At 39.6% G+C, this 25,302-nt stretch overlaps 1 protein-coding gene and 1 long non-coding RNA gene across 6 annotated transcripts; one reads left to right on the forward strand and one right to left on the reverse strand.

The window, feature by feature from the left end:
• Positions 1-2,574: 2,574 nt before the first annotated feature.
• Positions 2,575-9,803, reverse strand: fhl5 (four and a half LIM domains 5). Of its 5 annotated transcripts, none has more exons than XM_048190716.1 (6): positions 9,667-9,803; positions 5,337-5,507; positions 4,984-5,158; positions 4,695-4,864; positions 3,165-3,351; positions 2,575-3,052 (listed from the first exon to the last, which is right to left on the reverse strand). In XM_048190716.1, exons 2-6 carry the CDS (start codon positions 5,493-5,495, stop codon positions 2,901-2,903), a joined length of 843 nt encoding a protein of 280 aa, XP_048046673.1. In that variant the 5' UTR covers positions 5,496-5,507; positions 9,667-9,803; the 3' UTR covers positions 2,575-2,900. The 5 variants fall into 5 exon arrangements, with proteins under 5 accessions (XP_048046673.1, XP_048046674.1, XP_048046675.1 ...); XM_048190717.1 differs by lacking the exon at positions 9,667-9,803 and adding an exon at positions 8,428-8,463; XM_048190718.1 differs by lacking the exon at positions 9,667-9,803 and adding an exon at positions 7,816-7,837.
• Positions 9,804-9,999: 196 nt separating this feature from the next.
• Positions 10,000-24,351, forward strand: LOC125268488. The gene is made up of 3 exons (XR_007184898.1): positions 10,000-10,123; positions 22,703-22,939; positions 23,059-24,351. It is a non-coding gene; the product is annotated as an uncharacterized LOC125268488 (long non-coding RNA).
• The last annotated feature ends 951 nt before the right edge of the window (positions 24,352-25,302 follow it).

Genomic DNA, 25,302 nt, shown 5'->3' on the forward strand with positions numbered 1-25,302 from the left:
CTCTGTGAGTTTAACCCACTTTGCCTTCTGTAGGGCCCATGACTTAGGTCTGAGTCCCTAACTAATAGCTTTGCCCTGCTGTACTTAGTCCCTCTGGGCCCTTAGGACTAATTACTTATCAGTCATTTCTCTATCATAGCATGGTGTGATTGTACTGGTTTCCCACCGTGTCTAGCAGTACGTGTGAAGTATTGAAAGGGAACGTACTCTGTTATTAACGTAACCTCGGTAAAGGGTACGGGAATGAGTACTGTGTTGCTAGCTTTGCTATGTCACTGCACAACTCAGTGTCATCGCTTCAGTCGAATAATCCTAAGATCCTATGCCAGAATGGCCAGTTATATAGCCAGATGACCCCGCCCATTTCGGCGGGCTCTGTGGCGGGCTTCATCGCTCCGCTTCCTCGTCATTGGTTCGTTTTACTCTAACTGCACGAATCAATGGCCATGCAGTTTCACTGCTTTATTAAAAAAGGCCACAGTAATCTGAGAAAAGGTAGTTTTCCCCATCGCGTCTAGCGACGCAGTACTCATTCCTGTATCTCAGGGAACCGAGGTTACATTAGTAACCGAGTACGTTTAGCACAACAAAAAATTATGCCGTCTACAAATATATATTTTTAAATGTATGGTTTATTTAAATATAACATTTCAGTAAAACAGAACAGTCCATTTATGAAAATTGTGTTCTGTTCTGTTTGTGCAGCGTATTACACAACAATTATATGAGACCATAGGCGCTCACTCCTGTTAACGAAACTTCACTGTAAAAGTCTTCCAGCACCCAATGCTGTGCACAAGATTATACAATTATGCAGTATGCATATTTTCATAATAATAATAATAATAATAATAATTGTTGTTGTTATTATTATACATTCATATTATCATACAATTATACATTAGGCACTTTTAGCTACATTCTTTTAAAAATCCATTTTTCTTTTAATTTTCCCTTAGTATACATAAAAATGTTTTAATCCACAATTAGCATTTGCTTTTTACTACATGGAGGGCAGTTCCTAAATGAGATTGACTTAAATTAATAAGTTGGCAGAATGTTTTTTGGATGAACTTGCAAAGTGTTGTTTACAGAACAGAATATTTTTAAGTTTATAAAAAAAAAAAATCTTGGGTTAGGTTGACTACATAAATTAAACGTAATTGTGCTGACTTTTTCATGGATTTTTGCTGAGCCAACACAACATTTACAGTCATTTGCACTTTTTTCAAGGTTTTTTTTTTTTACAGTCTAGATACATGTTTTCCAAAAGTGAATAGTTTAAAAGTAGATTATAGTTAAAGGTGCACTCAGTAATTATTAATAAATAAATAGTATTTGACAAATATGTTTAAATATGTCTTTTACACTTATGGGATTAGAGGTGCTTTCATGCCATATCATGATTACCATAATTAGTACTCTGAGCTCCTCGGGCTTATTTGTTTGATTGAACTACTATCTATTTGTTTGATTGGACTACTACTACTACTATCAGTGCCAATTGTATGAATGTAATTTGATTAATCAATAGACAAATGCCTTTTTAAATTTACTTACCTATCCAAGGTAGTGTAGGCAATTTGTTTATAAACACTTTTTATACTGGTTCATCCAATCATTGCATTTGGTCCGAGTGCCGCTAAACTAAAACAACAAGATGCTGTGTTCAAGGTATATTGTAAACATAATTAGGTGATGGCCACTCGTGATGTTCTACCCGTAGCTGTTCAAGTCCTCAGACTTTTTCAACGGCGAAATGAATCTGCAGCAGTCAGGTGGTACAAGTAAGAGCTCTGTAAGTTGTTCGCATTCATTATTATTGTAATGTTGTGTTGTTTGAGACATGAGGTAATTTAACGTCATCTCTCGTGACGCTTTGCAGAATCATGTGTTTCAAAGGAGGCGTGGCTTTGGACAGTGCTCAAGTGTGGGTCTCTAAACTGTATTTTATGTCTGGTTATTTTCAGATTAATTTTGCATTACTAATAGTCAGTTATAGGAATTACATCAAAATATACAATATAACAAGCTACTTCACTACCTATTTGAAGCCGCAGGCATGACGTTGCAGCGGTCAGATACAAGACAGCTCTCAAATAATTCAGAGTTTACAAGTTGTAATTACAGGACGTGAATGCTTTTTACAAGTCATAATTTTGTAATTACAGTAATTCTGACACGAACGCACCTCTTCTCACTTTATTTCACTTGTGAAACCTTAAAAGAAAAGTTCCCCTTTAAACAACCCCATGGAATCAAAAAGGGTTTTGTGTCCTTTACGTAATGCTTGTTTTTGTTTTTTTATGTTAGTATTATGCCTTAACAAAATAGCAGTTTTATGCATTTAAATGTACAGTCTTTCTATCAAAGGAAAATGAACCAAAAATATCAATGACTGATATTGTTCCCAGAGACATACAAGTTTTGGTAAGCTCACTATATACAGTAGATCCCTGACAATCATTCCCACCATTCACCTAATTCATAGTGGCCATTAATGTATGCATTGTAGTTGTAGAATGGGGAAGTGCATGTTTACGTATCTTTAGACTTTAAAAAACAGCCAGTAGACAAGAGAAAACACAAGTTTATTGACTAAAAGCACACTTTGTGTGCGCTTGAACTTTTGAACTTTTCAAACATTTTCAATATTTTTCCATGCTTCATGAGGACAATTGTTTCCAAATTTTCATTATAACGAACTTATTAAACAAAACATTAAGCATCCTAATCAGCAGGCGACATAGATAATTAATCTATTCATTGTTCATGTTTATTCATCATTCCACTTATGTGAGCAGAAATCCAAATCTGAATCTATTTTGCCCTCAACAGCTTTCCTGCAACAGTTGGACAACTGTGCTGCTCTTGAGGTTGTCTGACCCTGTCAGATGAGCTCACTTCTCCCTTCCACAGTCAGTGCACAGGATGTCATCCCGCTGGGTGAGGAATCCACGGCCCACCAGAGACACAGAGCACTGCATACACGTGAAACACTCACTGTGCCACTGCCGCTCTTCAAAAGAGATGTACTTAGCACCTGCCAAGCCTGGACACACACACATCGTTGTTTTACAGTCAAGTACGATGCTGATGAAATTTTTAATTTGAATTTAGAGGCGTCTAAAAATAGCCGCGAGATGTAAAGAATGAAAACATACTAGTAATTGGCTTAGTGCAGCCCACGCATTTCTTGGCATACAGATTGCTGAAGCAATCCAGGCAGTATGGGTAGTTTTCTCTTGAGGTAAAGCGCTGGCCTGCCAGTTGTCTCTTGCATCCAATGCAAGTGAAACACTCGCGGTGCCAGGGCTTATCTTGATACGTGACACCGCCGGTTGTAATGGCCTACAGAATTGAAAGTGGATTTCAGTACAGCACAATAAGTGTTGGACAATTTAAAGCAATAGTTCACTCAAAAATGAAAATTCCAACTCGATCGCATGAGAAATGAGAAACTATTTTGAGGTGGTGATTTCATATGAATTTGAACGATGTGTTTCATATGGAAATGTATGATTAAAAAAAAAAAAAAAAGTTTTTAAGTAAGGTTTTAAAGTAAGATTGTACAAATTCATATGAGTTAACCACCAATTTGCCAAAACATAAAATAGTTATTAATTATGTTTTCATCCAAAGTTGCGAATTTAACTTATGTGCAAAATTGGAATGCTGCATAAAATATTTGCGAATAAAGCACCATTTTCATTCCATGTGTTCAGGAGAACAAAATTGTCACTTCCTGGGAAATTGGCAGAAAATATTTGTAATAAAAATTGGAAGTTGCTGTGGAAGCCACTATGGCTCAATAAACGCTGTCATGTTATTTTGTGTTTGGAGGTGGATGCCTGTTTGGAAACGCAATCATGTCAGACAGTTCTGGGAGATTAAAATATACCCAACCAGCATGTCTTCTTATCGGATAAAAAGTTACCTGCCTCAATTGAGTGCATGCTCTCTAAAAAATGCTGGGTTTTTGCAAAAATGCAACCTATTTTGGGTTCATTTTAAGCCAGCCATATAGTAATTTTTAAACAATAGTTGGTTTGAATAAAACTGCCCAGAACATTGGGCAAACATTTAACCCAATCGCCGGGTTTGTCCATTTTCAACACAACTTGGGTTGTTTTTAACCCAGCATTTTTTAGTGTAAGTTTTTTTTTATGCAAACTTTTAGCATCTAGTATTTTTTTCTAACTGCAATATCTTAAAATTCACATAAAAATAGTTGGATGGAAACTATTTTTTACTCATCTTCGTGTTGTTCCAAAACTATATGTACTGCTTTTTCCATGCAATTGCTATGAATGGGGACAAAGCTATCATGGTTGAAAAATTATGCAAAGGAAATATAAAATATCATAGAAGTACAGAAGTCCATACATTTCATGCACTATATTCCATGTCTTTGGTGCTAAATGATGGCTTTGTGTGAGAATTTGGATTTGTTTGTGGTGCTTTTGCATGCTTTTTGAATCTCAAAATCCCCAGTTGCATGAAAAAAATGACCAGTGCATTTTTCCTTTTTCCCAAAAATGTTTCATTTCTTTTTGTATTCCACATTAGAAATAAAGCCATACTGGTTTGAAACAACATGAGGGTTAGTAGGCGTGTTATTTTGGGGTGAACCACTTTAATGAACAGTAATATTGTTTTTCAAATATCTGATTCCTTGCAAGCATGCAACTTACTTTTTTACAAGCACAGCATTGGTAGGCGAATTGCTTCTCAAAACAAGGGACACAGAAGTAATTGTTATCTTTAGGGATGAAAGACTTGGTTCCTATTGGCTGCTGACAGCGTTGACACAGAAAGCACGTCTCATGCCAGCTGTTCCCTTTGTACTCCATTTTTCGTGCTCCTAACACATGAGCAGAACGCCACCTTTATACACCGAGATCCTTAACATTTCATTCCTCATTTTATAAAGTAAATAATTGAATATATTTTTCAAAAAATATAAAATACAAAGCATCCTACCTGGCATGATGGTCTTCTTGCAGGTGCTACACTTGGAGGAATACTCATGAGAATAGCACTCGGTGCAAAGCATAAGGTCATCTTTAGCAGCAAATGGTTTTTCCACCAATGATCGACTGCATTTGGCACACTTGAAGCAGTTTTCATGCCAGTGCCGGTCCTTGTAGGAAAGGTCCTTCATTATGCATGCAGAGAAAGTCTAGTTAGAAGCTTGCAAATCTGTTCTGACTTTCTGTCACTCATTTTAAGTCTTCATTAATTGCTCTCACAAACATTGTTTTTGATTCAGTTGCATTAAAAAAGAATTGAATTAAATGTACTATAAATGTGTTCTTGTGTGTTCTTATGCCTACCTTACAGTTGCATCCGATTGGCAAAGAACACACCTCACAGCAGTTAGCAAACAGATTCTCATAGCATTTTGTGCAATACTGGGTGTCCTCTTTCAGGATGTATTTCTTTCCGAGCAAAGTGTCCTTGCAGTAATGGCAGTCAAATCGTTCCGTAGACATCGTTGTTTATGTCTTAAAAGCAGTAAACAGAACCATAAAAATGTAACAACATACTAGGCTAAAGCAATCAGAAAGGTGTCATCCTCGAAATACGAACTCCTCTTAAAATAGACACAACACGCTAAAAATGATGGTCTCTGCAAACTAGGTCCCTTCTGTAGCATCTTAAACCACCTTGAAGATATCAGAAGAGCAGACTGCCATTTGCAATAGTGAGTAAAACTCACCTTCAGTGACTCAATGGGCTTCTGAGGGGCTGCAGGGTGAGACGGCCAGTGATTGAGTGGATGCATTAAAGTGACCCTCTATAAATACGATTGCTCTTATTAGCCGAAATCCCTGGGGAGATTGGTCCAGTTGCTTATCTCTGCACCTTTTATGGGAGTCCAATCACAACGCGTGCCTTATGGTCAAGATGATAAGTGAATGGTGCCACTGAAATGCTATTCCCTTTGTGTGCTCTTAAATCAGTGATTGGACTCTGAGGCCTTTGGACAAGTACTTTTCTTTACTTTTTCTACTACTTTTTGTATTATTCCTGTAAGAGTTACAGAAATCATAATTTTAGCCAAATGAATTTGTGTCAAATGAATCTTTAACACATTATCTTCATAGTTACAACAGTTTGAGTCTCAAATATCAGTGAAATTAGCGATTGTTCTGACCTCAGATATCTGATATCTTACTATATCCACATCTGAGCCCTCAAGCAACTGCTGCAGGCTTAGAGAGAGTTGAAGCAAATGTTACAGTGGATGCCAAGCTTCTCTGTGACCACTAAAATTACTTTGAGTTGATTGGACCTCTATTTACAAGAAATATGTAGCAATTTCCACAGCTTAACAGGTTTCAAATAGGGGTTTCCGTTTCTGTTAAATGGCTAACTGTAAATGTCATCTAGAGTTGGTTCTTGAGTTGGGGGTATACAGTATGTATATGTTCCATCATCTTAATGTAATTTGCTGCGTCTGAAATCGAATACTTTTCTACTATATAGTACGCAAAAACAGTATGCGAACAGAGTAGTATGTCTGAATTCATAATATTCAAAAAACAAGTATCGGATGACTTATTATTTCCGGCGAGATTCTGAAGTGCGCATTCGATGGACACTTTACTATTCCATGAGGATTTGTGAATGTAGTTGAAGGGACGTAACTGACGCTGGTAGGTCATGTGACTGTAACAATATGACGGATGTAGTACGTCCAAAGCCACTGGAAGGCAAGCCTGCAACCTTTAGCCAGAAAAGCGTAATGGCTAATGCTAACGCTCCGCCTCTGGCGGTACGCAGGGAAGGAGACCAGAGGCCGTTTTTTGAAAGGAAGTCAAAGGATGAGAGGCTTCACTATGCTGATTAAACAGCTTTTGTGGGGAAATAGCTAATCATTTAATTAATCGACAGCCTGTTCGTTAATCTTCAGCATGTTTTACAGTAAACAATACTTTCGTTGGGAACTATATGTAGATTTTAGCTTGATAAAAATGTATTTTTTTAAGAGAAGGCAGACTAGAGAATGTTGCGACAGGTAGGACTCATTTACGGCATTACCAACAGCAAATGTGCCGCATTACTGTTTAACAGATAGAACAATAGATGCTGTGTAAAAGCCACTGGAAGGCAAGCCTGCAACCTTTAGCCAAAAAAGCGTAACAGCTAATGCTAAGGCTCCGGCTGTGGCGGTACGCAGAGAAGGAGTTTTGAACGGCGGGCACTGATGTCACTGCCATTACACAATAGGCTGAGAGGTGCCGCAAGTAATTAAGTTAGCCTTTACCCTTTCTCCAATGGTAAGAGATACAGACCCTCTCATCTCCCTATAATATACAATCTCTGGTATGTCCGGATTTCATTCATACTATATTCATACGCATTCGTACTATGTAATACATACTTTTTCAACGGTTATGAAGTAAATTTAAATTCAAATGTAGTACGGATGCAGCTATTGTGTTTTTTAAAAGGGGTTTTGGTTAAATGCCTGAAAAAGGTCTCTGGGCAAGCTCAAGATATTTTCACATTTTATGAAATGCATCAATAATGCTTTTACTTTTCATGAAAAGCGGTTGCTAACTAAATGGGACTGCAGAAGTGGTCTGTGACAGGTCCCGTTCTTCGTGATCCCATGTTTTAAACTTTAGTTAGTGTGTAATGTTGTTGTTAGAGTATAAATAAAATCTGTAAAATTTTAAAGCTCAAAGTTCAATGCCAAGCGAGATATTTTATTTAACAGAAGTCGCCTACATCGAACGGCCAGTTTGGACTACATCCCTCTACTTCCTTCTTTAATGACGTCACTAAAACAGTTTTTTGACTAACCTCCGCCCACAGGAATACACAAGAGTTGCGTTTGTCGCCATGTCGTCGAAACGCTGTTATTTTCATCCCGCAGTCCAATCACCGGGTCTGATTCCGGCTCAGATTGATAGGGTAAAATTAAAGACATGTTTACAATAACACTGAGCGCGTGCATCTCCACGTTATGGTAAGAGGCGTGACCTTTCCGGGCAAGGAGCGCTAAACTGCTGTCGAATCACAACACAGGAACCGCTGGCACAATCAGAACTCGTTACGTATTTCTGAAGGAGGGACTTCATAGAACAAGGAAGTCATCAGCCCGTTTTTATGACAGTAGAAACAGCGGTATACAGATAAGTAAATTATGTGAAAAATACTGTGTTTTTTTACACGCGAAACATGAACACGTTATATTGCACACTATAAACACAATCAAAGCTTCAAAAAACCACGAAAAACGGGACCTTTAAGCATCATTAACGAGTTTGTTTGCCCATATAATCTTTAGGGTATTAGGTTAGCTAATTTGGCTTGCTGTCCACTGAGGAGGGGCTCGATGAAGCATCTTCAACTCGAGCTCTGACATACCCCCCAGTGAATAAATATAGGATATGATTACATAGGGCAAGGTACCTGAGATGAAGGTGGAGTTTGGGTGAGACTGAAGAGAGGTAAGCAGCTGCTTATATACTCTGGCTGTTGATTGGAAGATTAGATGGGCTCGCTCCTCCCTAAATTACGTTTAGGAACTTCACTTATAGCTTCATTATGTTTATAGCCTAATTACGCTCTTGCCAACTATTACAGAGTCCTGCACATGACATGCAAGAAAAAAAAGTAAATCATGCACACAATTTACTAATCGTTCCCTCGATTTGCTAAATCGCACAGACAATTTACTAATTCATTCCCTTGATTTGCTAAATCGTGCGGACAGTTTACTATTTCTTTCCCTCGATTTGCTAAATTGTGTGCGCAATTTACTAATTCATTCCTTCAATTTATAAATCGTGTGCATGGTTTAGCATGGGGGATCACATTAGTAAATTGTGCTCATGAGTTAGCCTACTATTTTTTTCCTGCATGTCATGTGTGGGGCTCCGTAATAACTCTTAAAGGGATAGTTCACCCAAAAATGAAAATTCTGTCATCATTTACTCAACCTCAAGTTGTAACAAACCTGTATGAATTTCTTTCTTCTGCTGAACACAAAAGATATTTTGAAGATTATGGGTAACCAAACAGTTCATGGACCCCATTGACTTCCATAATATGGGAAAAAAAATTGGGTTACCATCAGCTGTTTGGTTACCGACATTCTTCAATATATCTTCTTTTGTCGATTGTATTTAAGCTTCAAACTTCATAAAAGTTGCATTCATTTGTGAAACTTATCATGATGAACAAAGTATGTAAGAATCATAAACTTTTATTGGTCAGATTATTTTCTGCATTATTTTTTTGTAGTTCTTTGTGCTCAAATCAGGCTGTTTCAAATTCAAACTTTCAGACAAGCCATTTTTCAAGCCAACATCCAAAGACTTCTTTTCTGTTTTCTTTCTTTATTTTTATTTATGTATGTATTATTGCTGTGATGCCTGATGAAAGTTTGCAGTAATCTAATATATACATATATGTAAAGAACCATAATAAACAGATCCATTTTGTTTGCAGTATTTTGCACTTGACACTTGAGCTGCATTCAACTAATTAAAAATGTGTCTCTGAGTTTGTAGTCATATCATTTATCAAGAGGATGAGAGAAATGATCTTGTGCAAAAATAGCTCTGAAGATCAGCAGTTAAAGAACTTAATCCATCATGCATGCATAAAGGGAGGTCCGTTATTAAAGAAAGCAAAGATCAATGCTACCTTAGTTTATCTGTAGTTTCAAATCCTGGTGATGAATGAACAGAACTGCATTCATTTCTTGGTGATTTATTCAGTGTGATGACATTCAGTTTATATGATCCTTCTTGCAAAAGTGTCTTGTAAAGTGAAGTGTCCTGGATGCCAAAAGTGACAGTTTGCAGAACTGCATGCCACGATTACGTAACTCTTGACAGCAGTATTTTGAGTCTCATTATCGTTCCCAAGCATTCATGTCTGTCTTTTCGTTCTCTTTACCAGGTGTCAACATAACCTGCTAGATGTTTGAATTGATGAACATCCATCACCAGGGGTTTTAAGCTCAGAGCACAGCTGTTGCGACCATAGTTTAACCTCCAACTGTGAAGTTAGCAGCTCATCTCAGAATAAACAAACATGGACAGACTTTTGGTTGCTAGGCATCCCAGAGCATGCAGCATGTTTGTCAGAAACTCGACAAGTAAGTCCAGATTAAAATGTGTGTATGTTTATACGTGATTGTGTGATTTGAAAGATTAAGAGAAGGAAATGTCGGCGAGGAAAAAATCTCTTTTTACATGAATATCTGGAATCTTTTAAAGGAAGTAACTGGGATTTCAAAAACATAACAATTTACTAATGTTTCTAATATTTCTAGACTTTTACCATTTTATAGAAATGGAGGTTATGATAGCAAATGATGAGCTGCAGCCAGAAACATATTCTAAGCAAGTACCTGAAAGCAAGTACTTTTAGCTTGTAATGCATCAGTGCTTTCTAATTAGTTTTTTACTTTTAGTTATTTTAGTACTTCAACTTTTTTTCGGTTAGTTGCCAAGAGAATATTTCTCATTTTCATTTCAGGCTTTTAAGTTAAAAATTTCCATCTAATATTTGTATTTTATTTTATTTCAGCTTTATTTCAATTACCAGTTATTTTTTAGTTAGTTTTAGTCTCCAACCACATTGAAAATCTGATATTTACAATCCAGTTTAAATATTCATTAATAGTTAAAAAATAATTTAATAATATGATGATGAAGGATGTGCTAACTTTAACAAACTTTTTTTTTTTTACCTTTTACTGAAACTAATGGCAGAAACAATAAGCCCATCTTACAATTGTATTCTTACCAACAGTCTATTTAATCTGTTGTGACATATCTGCTGTAAAATCTGCTGATCTGACACTGATTATAAGGCGGCATCTCTTCAGCTACTTCATTCTCACACATTCTACTCAGGACTAAGATGCTTAACAAAGTGTTGACAGCATAAGTGGAGCCATTGGGTTGAGATCAGGTGGCCTTCACAGCAATAAGTGGTCTCACACCATTCAGCTTCTCTGAGTTGACGATTGCCTTTCCCAGCTGCTCCGAGCAGACAAGCCTCGGCAGAGCTCTCCGTTGGAAATAAGATAGGCTTGGTGGACAAAGAGACAAAGAGGCAAAATCACAAACCCTATGATTTTGCAGAACTGTACACCCCTTCAGGGACCCTGAGACGTTCTCTCAGCTATGCCCAGGCGGGATTGATGGAGGACAAGGTGACAGGATATGCAATAAAAGCTGATTAACTTGTAGGACACAGAGTTCACTAATGCTTACTGCAAAATTTGCAGTTATAAAGTAGACTTTCACATTTTCTTTGTGCTACCATTGTGCTAGGATGCTCTGTGTAGTTGCCAGGGTGTTGCTAGGCAGTTGCTAGGGTGTTGCTTATTGGCCCACCTCAAGTCTTTGATATAACAACACAATCTCATGTCAATTAGTAACTATTTTACTTTTTGCCGAATTGGTGGCAAATTTGTATTAATTCATATGATCTCATATGTACATTTTCATACAATCTGCTTACGCCCCAATGATTATGTTTAGGGGTTGTGTTAGAGGAGGACCTTTTATACTTTTTTCTAATAATCATGGAGGCCAAGGCGAAGACGAGTGGCCGAGGTGAAGCCAGGGTGCCGGAGGACTGAGGCACAGCTGGTGGGACTAAGGACCAAGGCGGACCCAGAGGGAAGGCGGAGCCTGACTGAGCCGAAGGGGTGGAGGGATAAAGAGCAGCTGAAAGATTGAAAGTCTGTGGCAGAGGCAGAGCGACGATTGACCAAGGTGGAGCCGGAAGGACAGGGGAGTCCCAGTGGAGCTTTAAGGACAACAGACCCAGGTGGAGCTGAGCGGTCAAGGAGCCAAGGTGGAGCCGACTGGTCGACGGGCCAAGGTGTAGTGACAGGCTCGGCTGCCCAAGCTGGAGACGGGATTCACTTACCAAGGCATAGCTGGAGACCAGAAGACCCGAGGTGGATCCACGCAGCAGAGTGAAGTAGACAGAGGAGCCAAAGAACTAAAGGGAGCCAGCGGAAGCGGGGCCAAAGAACTGGCTGGGCAGGACCAGCGGAGACACTGGAGACTTGGAGCTGGGCAGGACCAGCAGAGACGGGAGACTACGGGGATAATTCTCTTCCAAATCCTCATTAAATATTACAGATGCCACCCTCAGAGGTAGGAGTGTGGGCGGGGCTCCATTCCATTCCCTCAAACTCCATGAGCATGCTCACTGAGACAGACGGTGTTGCCTGCTCACGCACCTGGTCAGACCTGGTCAGCTGGCTGAGCTCTGGATCCATAGTGGGGTTAGTGATGTTCTCCTCTGTGGGGCAGATAGTGAACTGTGATCCATTGTTCACCAGCACCCACCCTCCAAATGTGACGAAATTCCCCCGAGGACCATCACAGCCAAAGCGTGCCTTGGATCCGTGTAGTGGGTGAGGCACACCGGGTCTAAAAATGTCCTCAAATTTCCAAAAAAATCCTCAAGGGTTTGCTCTTCTTGCTCTAAGCAGAGAAGGTGGGCTGCTGGGAAGTCCATTATTATAGATGCAGCAAAAAAATATTCAGGAAAATAAACAGTCTTTAATAATAAATCCAAGGAGAAATTCACTACATTCAACATTTACGAGACTTAAAGAACTGAGAGAAACTAAGGGCTTAAGTACTCAGAGTGAGGTAATTTACTGGAACAGAAACAGGTTTGTGTTTAATCAGAAACCATGGAAACTAATAATGACCAGGAACACAGGCAAAACGAGAACGGGGAAAAAGAAACCATTTAGAAATATCTGTTGGCTGAATGCCACGATTGACCAATCAGAAACAAGTGAATCAAAAAAAGCTATGTAATTTATGAAGCACAAACATTGCATGACAAGTTATGCTTAAAACGGAAAGGTTTTATTATTATTATTGTTATTATTATTGTTTTATAGACACCGATGTTTTGTGTATAGATATTTAATCATGTAGCTTTGTAACTCATGTAACCAAATACTGTAGTGTACTGCATTGTGTTCAATATTTTATTTTATTTTTCTAATTGTATTTTTCCAAAACTTTTTGGGCTCTTTGCAGAAGCCTTTAGCAATCATCTAGCAATCATCATTTTTATGATCCTTCAGAAAAATGAAAGGGCCTTAAATTTCATGGGTGGTTTTCATTGAACTGTGGCAGTAGTGCTTCCGATGGTATTGTGTAAAATCTGCTTGATCTACATTATTTCTCTGTTTGTGGATTTTGTTGTTCAGATCTTTAAATATCCCAGTGCAGAATGAAATTTAATGCCTAAGCTTAGTCCTATATGGATTTACACGCTGATTATATTCTTGTCATCTGCATGTGGGCACACACACACACACAGACAACATGCAAAGAAACATACACATTCCCTCTTCAAAGTAATAGAGAAAATATATAGTAACTGGATGAACTTTACCACTTCATCTGGCATATTACCTGAACAATTTGCTGTCCTATTGTTTTGAATGCCGGAGTATCAACACAGAGAAGTCACGACAACAGCGAGGGATTTGATGGCCAGCACACCAAACTGCCCCTGTGGTGTCATCATTCAGTGTACAGTGGATTTAGGTGTGCTATTTTTACCAGTCTGAGATATGTTGCTGAAAAAGCATGTTGCTGTTTGACTAATGCAGGTGGTGAAATTCTGTAAGCTTGCAGTTGTGTTTTTAATGCAGTCGCTTAAAGAAACATTTCACAATTTTTTTACTCATTCTTATATCATTTTAAGTCAGTTTGCTATTATTTTATTTCAGTGTAACCCTAAAAGTAGTAATTTTGTAGAATCTTTACACTGGTCTTTTACATATAGTACAATGACAGTTTATAGTGAAAATGTCTGTCAAGGTCCTATAAGCGTGACCTAAGATATTTTATATTCAATATCTTAATTTTGAAAAAAAAAAAAGTTTTAAAGGCTTGTTTACACCAAAAATGGTAACTATAAAGATATCTATAACAATAACTATATCAGCATCCAATGCACAAGATCGTTCTGGTTATAAGCACAGTGCAGTTATGTCGTAAGAATGTATTATTAATTAGGGCTGCACGATATATCGCATGAGATTGTCACGCGCATTTCGTCAGTAAAGCCGGTTCCCTGATTACCGCTAAATCGCCATCACCTGCTTTCAAATGGAGCGGCATTTAATAGACAGAGCCGTAGATCACTGATAAGCCACGCAATATCGCGTTCATATCGCAGATGAATCGCCTTCGATAATGAACGCGATATTGCGTGGCTCATCAGTGAACTACGGCTCTGTCTATTAAATGCTGCTCCATTTGAAAGCAGGTGATGGCGATTTAGCGGTAATCAGGGAACCGGCTTTACTGACGAAATGCGCGTGACAATCTCATGCGATATATCGTGCAGCCCTATTATTAATTATAATGTTCCGTAACCAAAACATGTCCAATCTCCTGGAAATCCACATATTCCCATCCAACTACGAATTCTCCAGCGTCCTAGAGACGCCTGCTATCTTACTTCAACCAAGACCAGATCATTCCACCTTGGATCCTGATTCAATGCCCGAGTGCCGAGGTAGCCAACTCCAGCGCTCATACAAGCCGCGTTCAGGAAGACCGCTCTCTCTTCCTCCATCAAGACTGACAGCTTCCTCTGTCTCTCATTCTCCTTCTCCTCAGACTTCATCTCTACCCACTTGCTTAGACTCTTTGTCAATTCCTGCACTTTCTACGTCCAGAATCCATTTTTCATGCAGATCCTTAAAGATCCAATTATATGATCGTTCTCAAAACATTCCCAGCCCTCCTAAACAAAACAAAAAATCCCTAAGAGCAAATTTAGCACCCCTCAGCTCCTCTTTCTTCTCAACTAGAGCAGAATAGTTACCACTCCAAGCATGCTAATCTCAAAGTGGCCGCTTGTACTTCCTTGTCCGCTCCTGTCTCATCTAGGCCAGCCACAGTGGCCGCCGAACATAGTTCCACAGCCGATCCTGCTCTCAATAATCCACGTGCTCCTCTTCTGAGCGTGAGATCCTCATCTTCCAGGTTTAAGACAGAAATCCCTTCTCACTCAACTTTTTTTGCTTCTATTTCTACTTTTGATCTTAATTCTCACAAAGGGGCAAAATTCAGCATGAGACTGCCTTCACTGAATGTCCACCCAACCCCCAACCCCCACACACCACACACACACACACCTTTTTTCTCTTCTTCTTCCAATCTATACTAGTAAAGAAGCAGATCCATCAACAAAGATGCTTCTAGCTCACCCCCCCCTCACCTACACTCCACGTCTACAGCCCCAGCTTGCTTGCCATCTCATACCCTCACTTCAGCGGCACCTCTTCCACCTCCTCCTCAGGCAGTAGCCCTGGAACCTCCACCAGTATCTTCACAACTTTGCTCTCTAATCCTAGCAGGTGCTGATGCTGATCTTCCTTCTCTGCTCACAGTCCATTTGACAATCGATTGCAAAAGCAGCTTGAAAATATTTGACACTATCAGTGTAATAATTACTGAAAAACGCCATTCCCTACCTCATTCATCTTCTCAATGAGAAGGAAAGAATAGATAGAATAATTGCCATCTCTTCAAACTTACTAGAAGCTCCCCATTGTAGCAAGCACATTTTGCTCTTTTTACTAGGTCATTTAAACTATGCCATGCTCATAAATCCTCAAGGCCTGCCTTTCATTTTGCATCTTCTGATTCTTGCTACAGCAGCTTAAGGTCTAGATGATCTCGTTGAACTTATTCTGATGAATCAGTCACCTTTATGGGGCTTTGACTGGTCAACAGAATCCATTTCCTACTATTGTGATAACCAAACAACAGTCCATTGCATTAACAAAGGCCAGCTCCAGCATCCCCACAAAATATTTTTCTTCCCACTCTTTCCGCATAGGAGCAGCCACCACAGCAGTCCAGAACACCATCAGAACACCAAATTTAAATGCTTGGCCTCCCACACCTTCTGATCAAACCTCTTCCACATCAGACAAGCCCACCAAACTCTCACATCCACATAAGCTCAAAAAAAAAGGGACACAACTCGCTGCTTGCCAAGCCCCACTGGCCTCGTATCCATCCAGATGCAACGCAGACTTTCCCATTCGAATCATAGTATAGGCCCTCCCATTCAACTGCAGTGAGAGCTTTCATGTCTTAGATATTTATCATGGGCTCCCCCGTTTGAAACGCAACGTGGGCTCTCCCGTTCGAATCGCAGTGTGAGCCCTTTGTTTGGGCACAGTGGGCTTTCTCCCTTTCTGAATTGCAGTGTGATCCTTGTGCCCTAGTCCATGGAGGCTCTCCGGGTTCAGATCGTAGTGTGAGCCCTCCTATCCAAACAGCGGACTGGAGGAACCTGGATCATCATCACCATTTTAGGTTTAGGTTCAGACACGAAGTCTGGTTGCCTCATGCACAGCTATAGCATATGACACAGCGCTTCCCACAAGGCTATTGCTCTTACATAACAGCTTATCAGTTCTTTTGTCTTTGGGTCATATTTCTCACCGATTTCTGCTCATTCTATATACAGATAAAGTAGCACAGTAAAGATTACATTTATATGAACACATTAGTGAGAGAATTAATTCTACTTGGCAGCGTCTATCGACTGAAGCTGTGGGATTTAGTAACTAAGAAATATATGCTAGAACTTTTCAGTTTCTACCAGAGATGTTCACGAGTCTTTTATTTGGAGTCCAAGTCAAGTCTGGAGTCTTTATCACTAGAGTCTGAGTCAAGTCTGGAGTCTTTTGTCACGAGTCCGAGTCGAGTCTCGAGTCATTAAAAAAAAAAAAAAAATCAAATCTCATAATCAAATCCTAGTTTATCCTAGTTGTAATTATATAGAAATATTATATGATCTTTCTATAATCTGTTTTATTTGAAATTAAGGTCCTATGATGTAAGGGTTAATGTACATCCAGTTTTTTGCTTTATAATCCATTACAATGTACAAAACGTCCTGGCAACAGGAGTAGACATTTTCAATACAGTCGCTAAACGGACACAAGATGGCGCCAGTGAGTTTGTTATACAGCTGTTTGTTATACAGCTTCGTTGTTATTGACGACAGTCATTATCAGAATATCAAACTTTGGAATGTTTAAGAATGTCAATATAAAACTCTACACATGCTGATTGTGATACGTTAAAATATGAGCTTTAAGTAATAAATGGATTAACATCTCTTTCTATCTCTCTCTCTTATGGACACACATTAAGAAATAGAAAAGCTGCAAATAATATGAAGATTGATGAAACGTAGTGCTAGGTTTAAAGTCTAGATTTTTTTGTTCATATTTTAACAGGCTGGCAATTCAAATGAACCACGTAGCTACACCACTATATAATAGCTAGTTGTGTGAGTTTATGTGACTAACCTTTGTGGATGCGATGTCTCATAAAATTTGATGATGTTGTTCCGGTGTCTTTAATTGTTTTCCCACATTCTGTGCATCTAGCCAATCTGACGTGATAATAAACCCAAACGAAAGAACCTACAGTTACAGTGAACAGGAATCGGCTCAGTGCTTTACAGCCGTAACAAATATACATGTCCCACAGCGAGCTGCGGGCCACAATCGGCCCGGTTAACACGCGCCGATGCCGATTCTGAGCCGCAGGCGCCGCGGGGCAGCTGAGCTCAGGCCGATTACCACATGCTATCTGGGATGGCATGGTGGCTCCCGTCATGTTTCATGGGACTCTTATCATGACATTTTGGAGTTTATGCACACGGACATACGTAATCAAATTCTATGGCAAGAGTCCAATCTACTACGACACGTAAGGAAATATATGTGACGCAGATATTATAAAACCATTTAAACACAAAACAAATTCTTTCTTTATTATATCAGTAGTTAAGGGTAAAAGACTTGAGTCGTTTTTAAAATATTCCGAGTCTTTTGTGCCGAGTCGAGTCAAGTCTGAAATCATTTCAGGTCGTGTCCGAGTCCGAGTCTGAAGTCTGTTAAAATGCGACTCGAGTGCGATTCGAGTCCGAGTCTCTAACTCGAGTGCCCATCTCTGGTTTCTACTTAAAAATTTTATTGATAAATCACAGAACAGTGTTGACAATACATTTCTGCGCTACTGAATGTTTCTGTGTGTGCGCGATCTGCATGTGATGTACATGCTACAGTTTGTATGTGTGTGCGTGTGTCACATTTGGTTTTGGGTCTTGTTTCATGTTTAGATTTCGCTTTTATTTTGGTTGTTTCTTGCTTGTTTGTTCATTGCTTCCCTTGCTCCTCATGTGCTCCGTTAGTTAATAGGCTTGTTTAAGATGGCCAGCCTGCCACCAGCTGAAAATCTGCCGGTTGCAGGTGGGGGAGGAGTACAGAGACTGCCGTCAGACTAAAAGACCCCAAAAAAAGCCTTGAGAATTGGGGAGCTGGCGTTTCGAGAAGCATGGTTGCTTGACCAAGGATGGCCAATGAACATGACCGATTGATGGATGGGGGAGCGGCAAGGTTTGAACAGTCCACCAAGAGGGCCCCTTTAGCCTCCAATGGGAGTGGCTCATGGCGTCGGGTGAGTGGGTCCTATCGGCCGACTGCAGGGTGAAAGAATTTGGAACACCCGGCCAGGAGAGCTCTTGCAGCGTCCAACGGGAGTTCAGTACTCACCGCATCGGATGGGTAAGCCTCGCTGGCAGGCGGATGGAGAGTAAGGCATAGATGTTTGAAATGGAGGCTCTCGCGGTGTCTGACTGGAGATCAAGACTCACTGCATTGGACGAGTAAGCCTTGCCAGACGGAGAAAAGAGAAAACATGGAAGCTTGACCGGGAGAGCTCTTGTGGTCTCCGCTGGGAAATCAGTACGGAGTGGAGAAAACATAGATGCTTCACTGGGAGGGCTCTCACGGCATCCGACAGGAGACCAAGGCTTACGGCATCAGACTGGTAAGCCTCGCTGGACAAAGAAAGAAAACATAGATGCCCAACTGGGAGGGCTGTCGCTGCAATCTCTGGGAGATCAATACTCGCTGGACGGAGAAGGAGAAAACATAGATGGTCGAACAGGAAGGCTCTCACAGCATCCAACAGGAGATCAAGACTCACAGCATGGGTTGTCTGGCGTCGGGATGGGTGGGCTGGGATCTTTGGATCACTTTGATCAGGAGGGAGATTTGAGAATTATTTATCTCGGGGGAGGGAGCGCTGTACATAAATTTGTGAAAAAATTGGACGCCGCTCAGGTAGCCTTTGATGGACCCGACTTGGAGGTCTTTGACACTGCTAAGGTAGTAGATTAAGAAGGTGATTGAAAGGAGAGAAAAATTGGGAAATGGCGTGCTTTATGAAAAGTGGAATGCTTTAAAACATCTCCATGCTGTCACATAGGATTGGAGGGTTCTGGGGGAAACTGCTTGGAGGATGGTGTCGAGCGATGCGTCGAGAAGGGGTTTTAATGGGTGGGTTACAGGAATATTAGTTCTGAATAGTGAGGTACTGGAGTTGGGAATTGGTCTGCCTCTGGAGCCAGCATCCTGAATTTCTGAAACAGAAAGCGAGACAGAGAGTCAGCGATTTGATTTTCTGACCCAGGGACATGTTTAGCAATTATGATAAATTGATCGCATGCTGAGATCCAGATTAGACGTCTGGATCCTGTGCCGCTTGTGGAGGCAGCCTCACGCTAGCATCTGCTACAGGAGCTGGAGACCACTGCAAAGGAAAGGGGTTTGAAACAGCTGGAGGAAAAAATTGAGAGGCTGAGGGAGGGCTGGCAGGCCCAGCTGCATATAGTGCTGCGGCAGGAAGAGCCATGGTGAAAGGCTGAGCCGAAGCAGGAGGCATGTGAGGTCTTGTAGTGGAGGAATCTGGGGAATCTGCCACTGCGGCCCGACGCTCGCAGAGCACCGGATCTTGTGCGGGAGGAAGGTGGTGGTGTTGGGCGAGGCGAATTCGAGGCCCTGCGAGATTTCTTCTGCCTATTGGCCTCCTTGGAGGCTGGGGTGGACTTAGGAGAGAGGTTGGCTGATTGTAAGGTAACGTATAGTTTGTACAAATCCGCTTTGTTCATCCTGCGCAAAGGCTGAATGTCAGAATTAATCAGCTTTTGCTTCTGACAGACTCAGTACTGTCCACTTTCCAATAGGCGGAATCGTTGGCACAGCCGAACGATAAGAGAATGCCAGGGAGGAAGATGGAATTCTTGGCCAGGGTAGGCCTGGCCAAGGTCATTTTGCTCTCATGGTACTTTGATGGCATATGATCGTAAGGCGGCTGCAGCGCCGATCAAAGTCAGACAAATTTTCTAACCAGAATGCATTGCTTTTGTCAGGCACCGCATGAAGCCGAACAGGCCTAATGTGTCATGTGCTGATTGGTTTATTGTCATGTCATGTGGTTATGGGTTCATGTTCTCATTGGTTTGTCTTGTCATGTGATACTCTGCTCTGTTCTCATTTATGTTTATGTTTATGTTTCTGTTCAAGTTTAGTTCATGTTATTTCAAGTCAAGCCAAGCCAAGTCTGGCTTTGTCAAGTCTTTTGTTTATTTTATATCTGTTAATGTTTTCAATAAACTGCACATGGGTTCAGTTCAACTTGCCTTCAGTGGACATCTGTTACAGCCTGTTACCATGCAGCAGCGCATTAGTTTAGAACAGCGATTAACTTACAATAAGTGTTCAATAAGTTGTTTAAAACGTGCATTCACCCAATCAATATTGCACATCCAGATGGTATAATCAAACATATTTTGTGGAGCGATCTCGGAGTATGCGTTTATTTGTCATTAACAGTCGTACGGCGCATAAATGTGAACTTCATAGATTTCCTATCCTGTCGTGCCCTCTATAGGCCATGATCAGAGTTAGACAACTGTGCAGAGAATTCCGGGCCGAGAGCTGTTTGTAATCGTGTCGTGCCGTACCAGGCTCAAGTGGAAACACAACTGGAACTGTTCCTTACCATTCTAAGAACCATTCGGCCCAACAGTGGAAAAGCGGCTATTTATGGCAACTACTGCCACCTGCTTGGATCATGTTTTTCCCAGCTTGCTGTTCAAAAATTAATCTGCATTTTTTTTGGGGGTAGGGGTATATCTAAACTCAAGTTGAAGCTGCAGAAAATAAAAAGATTATCAAAGAATAACAACTTAATTTTGTCTGTTCCTCACCCAAATTTATCATAAGAAAATATGATGTCACTTTATAAGTCAACGGATCAGACTACCTCTATTGGAATCTTGGTTTTATTGTTTGTTATGTGGTAGGGGGACATTAAAGGTGCCCAAGAATGCTTTTTCACAAGATGTAATATAAGTCTAAGGTGTCTCCTGAATGTGTCTGTGAAGTTTCAGCTCAAAATACCCCATAGATTTTTTTTAATTAATTTTTTTAACTGCCTATTTTGGGGCATAATTAACTATGCACTGATTTTTTCAGCCGCCGCCCCTTTAAATCACGTGCTCCCTGCCACATGAGCTCTCGACTATATTACAGCGCATTTACAAAGTTCACACAGCTAATATAACCCTCTAATGGATCTTTACAAGATGTTCGTCATGCATGCTGTGTGCATACATCGAATCATGTGAGTAAAGTATTTATTTTGATGTTCACATTTGATTCTCTATGAGTTTGAGGCTATGCTCTGTGGCTAACGGCTAATGCTACACTGTTGGAGAGATTTAGAAAGAATGAAGTTGTGTTTATGAATTATACAGACTGCAAGTGTTCAAAAATGAAAATAGCGACGGCTCTCTTGTCTCCATGAATACAGTAATAAACGATGGTAACTTTAACCACATTTAACAGTACATTAGCAACATGCTAACGAAACATTTAGAAAGACAATTTACAAATATCACTAAAAATATCATGCTATCATGGATCATGTCAGTTATTATTGCTCCATCTGCCATTTTACGCTGTTGTTCTTGCTTGCTTACCTTGTCTGTGCACAGATCCAGACGTTAATACTGCCTTTCCTTGTCTAATGCTCGAACATGGGCTGGCATATATGCAAATATTGGGGGCATACACCCCGACTGTTACGTAACAGTCGGTGTTGTGTTGAGATTCGCCTGTTCTTCGGAGGTCTTTTAAACAAATGAAATTTACATAAGAAAGAGGAAACAATGGTGTTTGAAACTCAATGTATGTCATTTCCATGTACTGAACTCTTGTTATTCAACTATGCCAAGATAAATTAAATTTTTCATTTGAGGGCACCTTTAAGACCTGGGGGAGAATTGTGTGAGGCACAACCGGAAAGGGTGTTAGGATTAATAATTGTCACACAAATTAGTCCAGGTGAAAAGAACTATTTTAAAGGAAGATAAATGTTCAGAAGAGTAGAATGTGAATGGGAAGCTGGGCTCTTTGATTGTTCAGGAGCAGGCTGATGATGATTATAGCTGTGGATAACGCAAGCTGCTAAGCATTTTGATGGTTCAGGAGCGGGGCTGATGTCTATTATATCAGTGGATAGTGCAAGGTACTAAGACAAGGTCTGGCACTGATTGTTATCTGTTTATTTTAGAGTCTAGTGTTCTACTGTGTTTATTTAATGTGGTGTTTTAATGAGTTTTGAACTCGCTGTTAATAATTTTTTAGTGCTCAGCATGTCGAGTCCCTCTTTTCGATAACAGGCCTACGTGTATTGGGAGGTAATGACATATAGCATGGTTTTCATGAGAAGGAATGGTGACTGCTGAGTTGTTTGTTTTAAATGTTTTTGTCTTTGTTTCTTTTTAGGTTTTCCCAGGAGGTTGCACTCGAGGGGCAATGGGCACGTGCAGTGTATTTTGTGGATGCAATGGTTTGGTGTGAGGGTTTTCACATAGTACGTAAATGCTGTGGTAAATTAATCATCTTGACTGCTGGTTAATTCTATACATAATATACCTCTGAGCTCATTGAGTGGGCAAGGTTGCAGTTATCTTGACACATGTGGTCACAATGAACTTTTGGGAAAAATATAACAACATATGGGTAAGTAAATATTTTTGGGTTGAACTATTTGTATACATTTTTTCATGCTTGAAATCAGGATGGGAAGCTAAATGTTCTGTGAATGTAATTTTATTTCCATCTCTTTATTTTACTAACAGACATCTACAGTAAGTAATTTGGCAAGTAACACTCTTTTGGCAATTAACGTGGCAAAGAACAGTTCTATACACCCTCGAGTTCCTCAGCACAATAGGAATGTGGGTTCGTTTCGCATTTGAGTCCATAATGCATAGAGGAGATATCATACTCCATGCCGGCGTCAGTGCGACCAGCCTACATGTGTGAGTCAGCAGGGGCTCTGAGTCAGACACTGCTAACACACTCATAATGCAAAGGCTGTTTTAAAGGGTATCAAGAGCTCACAGCCAACATTCGTGCACGGGAGATAAAGATACAGAGGTGGAGAGAGAGAGATAGAGAGACCACAAATCAATACAAGTCAGTAATTATGGTCAGTAATTAAATAAGCAATCTCTGAATCACTTTGTACAACATGATGAAACCATAAACATTTCTTATTTCACATTTTTAGTCATAATACATCTTTGTACTCTCATTGTTTCAATAAATCAAACACTTGAGAATGAGAGAAACTTTTAGCTAAAGTTTTTCCAGTCCAACAGTGTTCAAAGGACTAGTTCCTAATCCCAAAAAATGATACGGATGTTCATTGTGAAAACCGATTTAGGGACAGAAAATGGCCTCTCCGTAACACTGTCATCTTTGTCTTCAGCAGGAGACTTTTCTTCCTCGGTGCAAAGGCTCAGAAAGGGCTTACTTTGTCCGTCTCATTTCAGCGTTTCATCCTCAGGCATTCGCTACAGGTTTAAGATCATCCAACAGTACGGCTATTTACAATGCATAAAGAGCATTCACGGCAAAAGGATTATCTTCGACAACCGTTGATCCAAGATGTATAGTGCTGGCTTTGTTACTACATATGATCTCAGTTCATATAAAAAAGTCCGGCTCATTGAAGTGTGCACATTTGAGTAATATACAGATGGACATTGTTAAAATAGCACAATTTTTTTTTTTTCAAAACTGATGGTCCCTCATGAATACAAAAGTTAAAAACCCAAGCATGAAATATTTAACCACTGATGATGGTGTTACTGTTCATATGTTCAACTGGACACACAACAGCAATAACCCACAACCATATGTGCTTCAGACATAAAAACAACAAGAATATACTGTAAGTGATTCAAAACTTACGAGTAATTGGGCATCTGTTTATATCATCTATTAAAGTGTGCTTTTTCATATAAGCAGTGCAAAAATCAATTTCCTAATCACTTTTTGTGTTATTTCCCAGTAAAAATCATTAAAATCAGATAAATTAGCTTGAATTCAAATTGTGTAAGATAATAAGACCTGTTTTCACAGAATATATAATAGATTGTTATCTGTCAAATGCATTCCAGAAGCTTAAACAGTGAAGCATGGGGCTTGCAACACCAAGGCCAGGGGTTCCATAAAAAGTATACCTTGAATGCATACAAGTCACTTTGAATAAAAGCATTTGCCAAATGTATGTGTAAATGAAAATAAATGTACTTTTTATCCATTTGGATTTTTTCTTGTTTTAAGAATAAATACAAAATTTACTGAAGTTTATGATTAAAATGACATTTTTGCACAATGTTTGTTTCTTGTTTTAAGGAGATAGTGAACGAAAATTGGTGAATAAATGATTTTTTTTCGATAAAATATCCCTTTAAACATAAACCTCATACAATTATGTTTGATTTATGATTAATATAGTAAATATTTCTCTCAGAGAAAAAAATATTAAGTTTTAAGGAGATTTAGATTTTATTTTACTGGAAATAAGACAAAACAGCATTTGAGAACATGATTTTTTGCAGTGACAGTATCAGCAGCACAGTCTGTGATCCACAGCAGAAAAAAAAAAAAAGCTCATTGATCAATAATAGAGTTCTTTACCCTCATCTAATATTAGACCGACTACGTGTGTAAGCACATCAAAAACAGTCCTTCACCATGAAATGAGAGCCGATCTGAGAAATGTGATGACTTGAATCCCAGAGATAAAAGATCAGAAGCATCTCTTTTGAGAAAGAAAACTTTGGCAGCGAACAAATCTTCTAAGCTTACAGCTAAAGCAACTTCAGGATTAGAAAAGCGAGTCATTACGCTTCTCACATTATGATTTCGTTGGTCTCATACATCGAGTGCGTCTACTCATTTGGCAACATTTTGCATTCCTGTGAATATGGCACCACCCACATATGACTTTATGTATATTAGCCTCCTGCTCTCTGTTCAACACTTCACTGTTAAAGTAACATTTCAATATTTCAAAAACAAAACTTCAC

Source organism: Megalobrama amblycephala, linkage group LG5, assembly GCF_018812025.1.
Source record: "Megalobrama amblycephala isolate DHTTF-2021 linkage group LG5, ASM1881202v1, whole genome shotgun sequence".
NCBI lineage: Eukaryota > Metazoa > Chordata > Actinopteri > Cypriniformes > Xenocyprididae > Megalobrama > Megalobrama amblycephala.

Excerpts from the sequence above, each read along its gene's own strand:
- fhl5 (XM_048190716.1), bottom strand. The coding sequence starts at position 5,495 with ATGTCTACGGAACGATTTGACTGCCATTACTGCAAGGACACTTTGCTC. Across the intron at positions 4,865-4,983 it reads CAAGAAGACCATCATGCCAG|GAGCACGAAAAATGGAGTAC; the intron begins GTAGGATGCTTT and ends CTCATGTGTTAG. Across the intron at positions 3,352-4,694 it reads AATGCTGTGCTTGTAAAAAA|GCCATTACAACCGGCGGTGT; the intron begins GTAAGTTGCATG and ends TCAATTCTGTAG.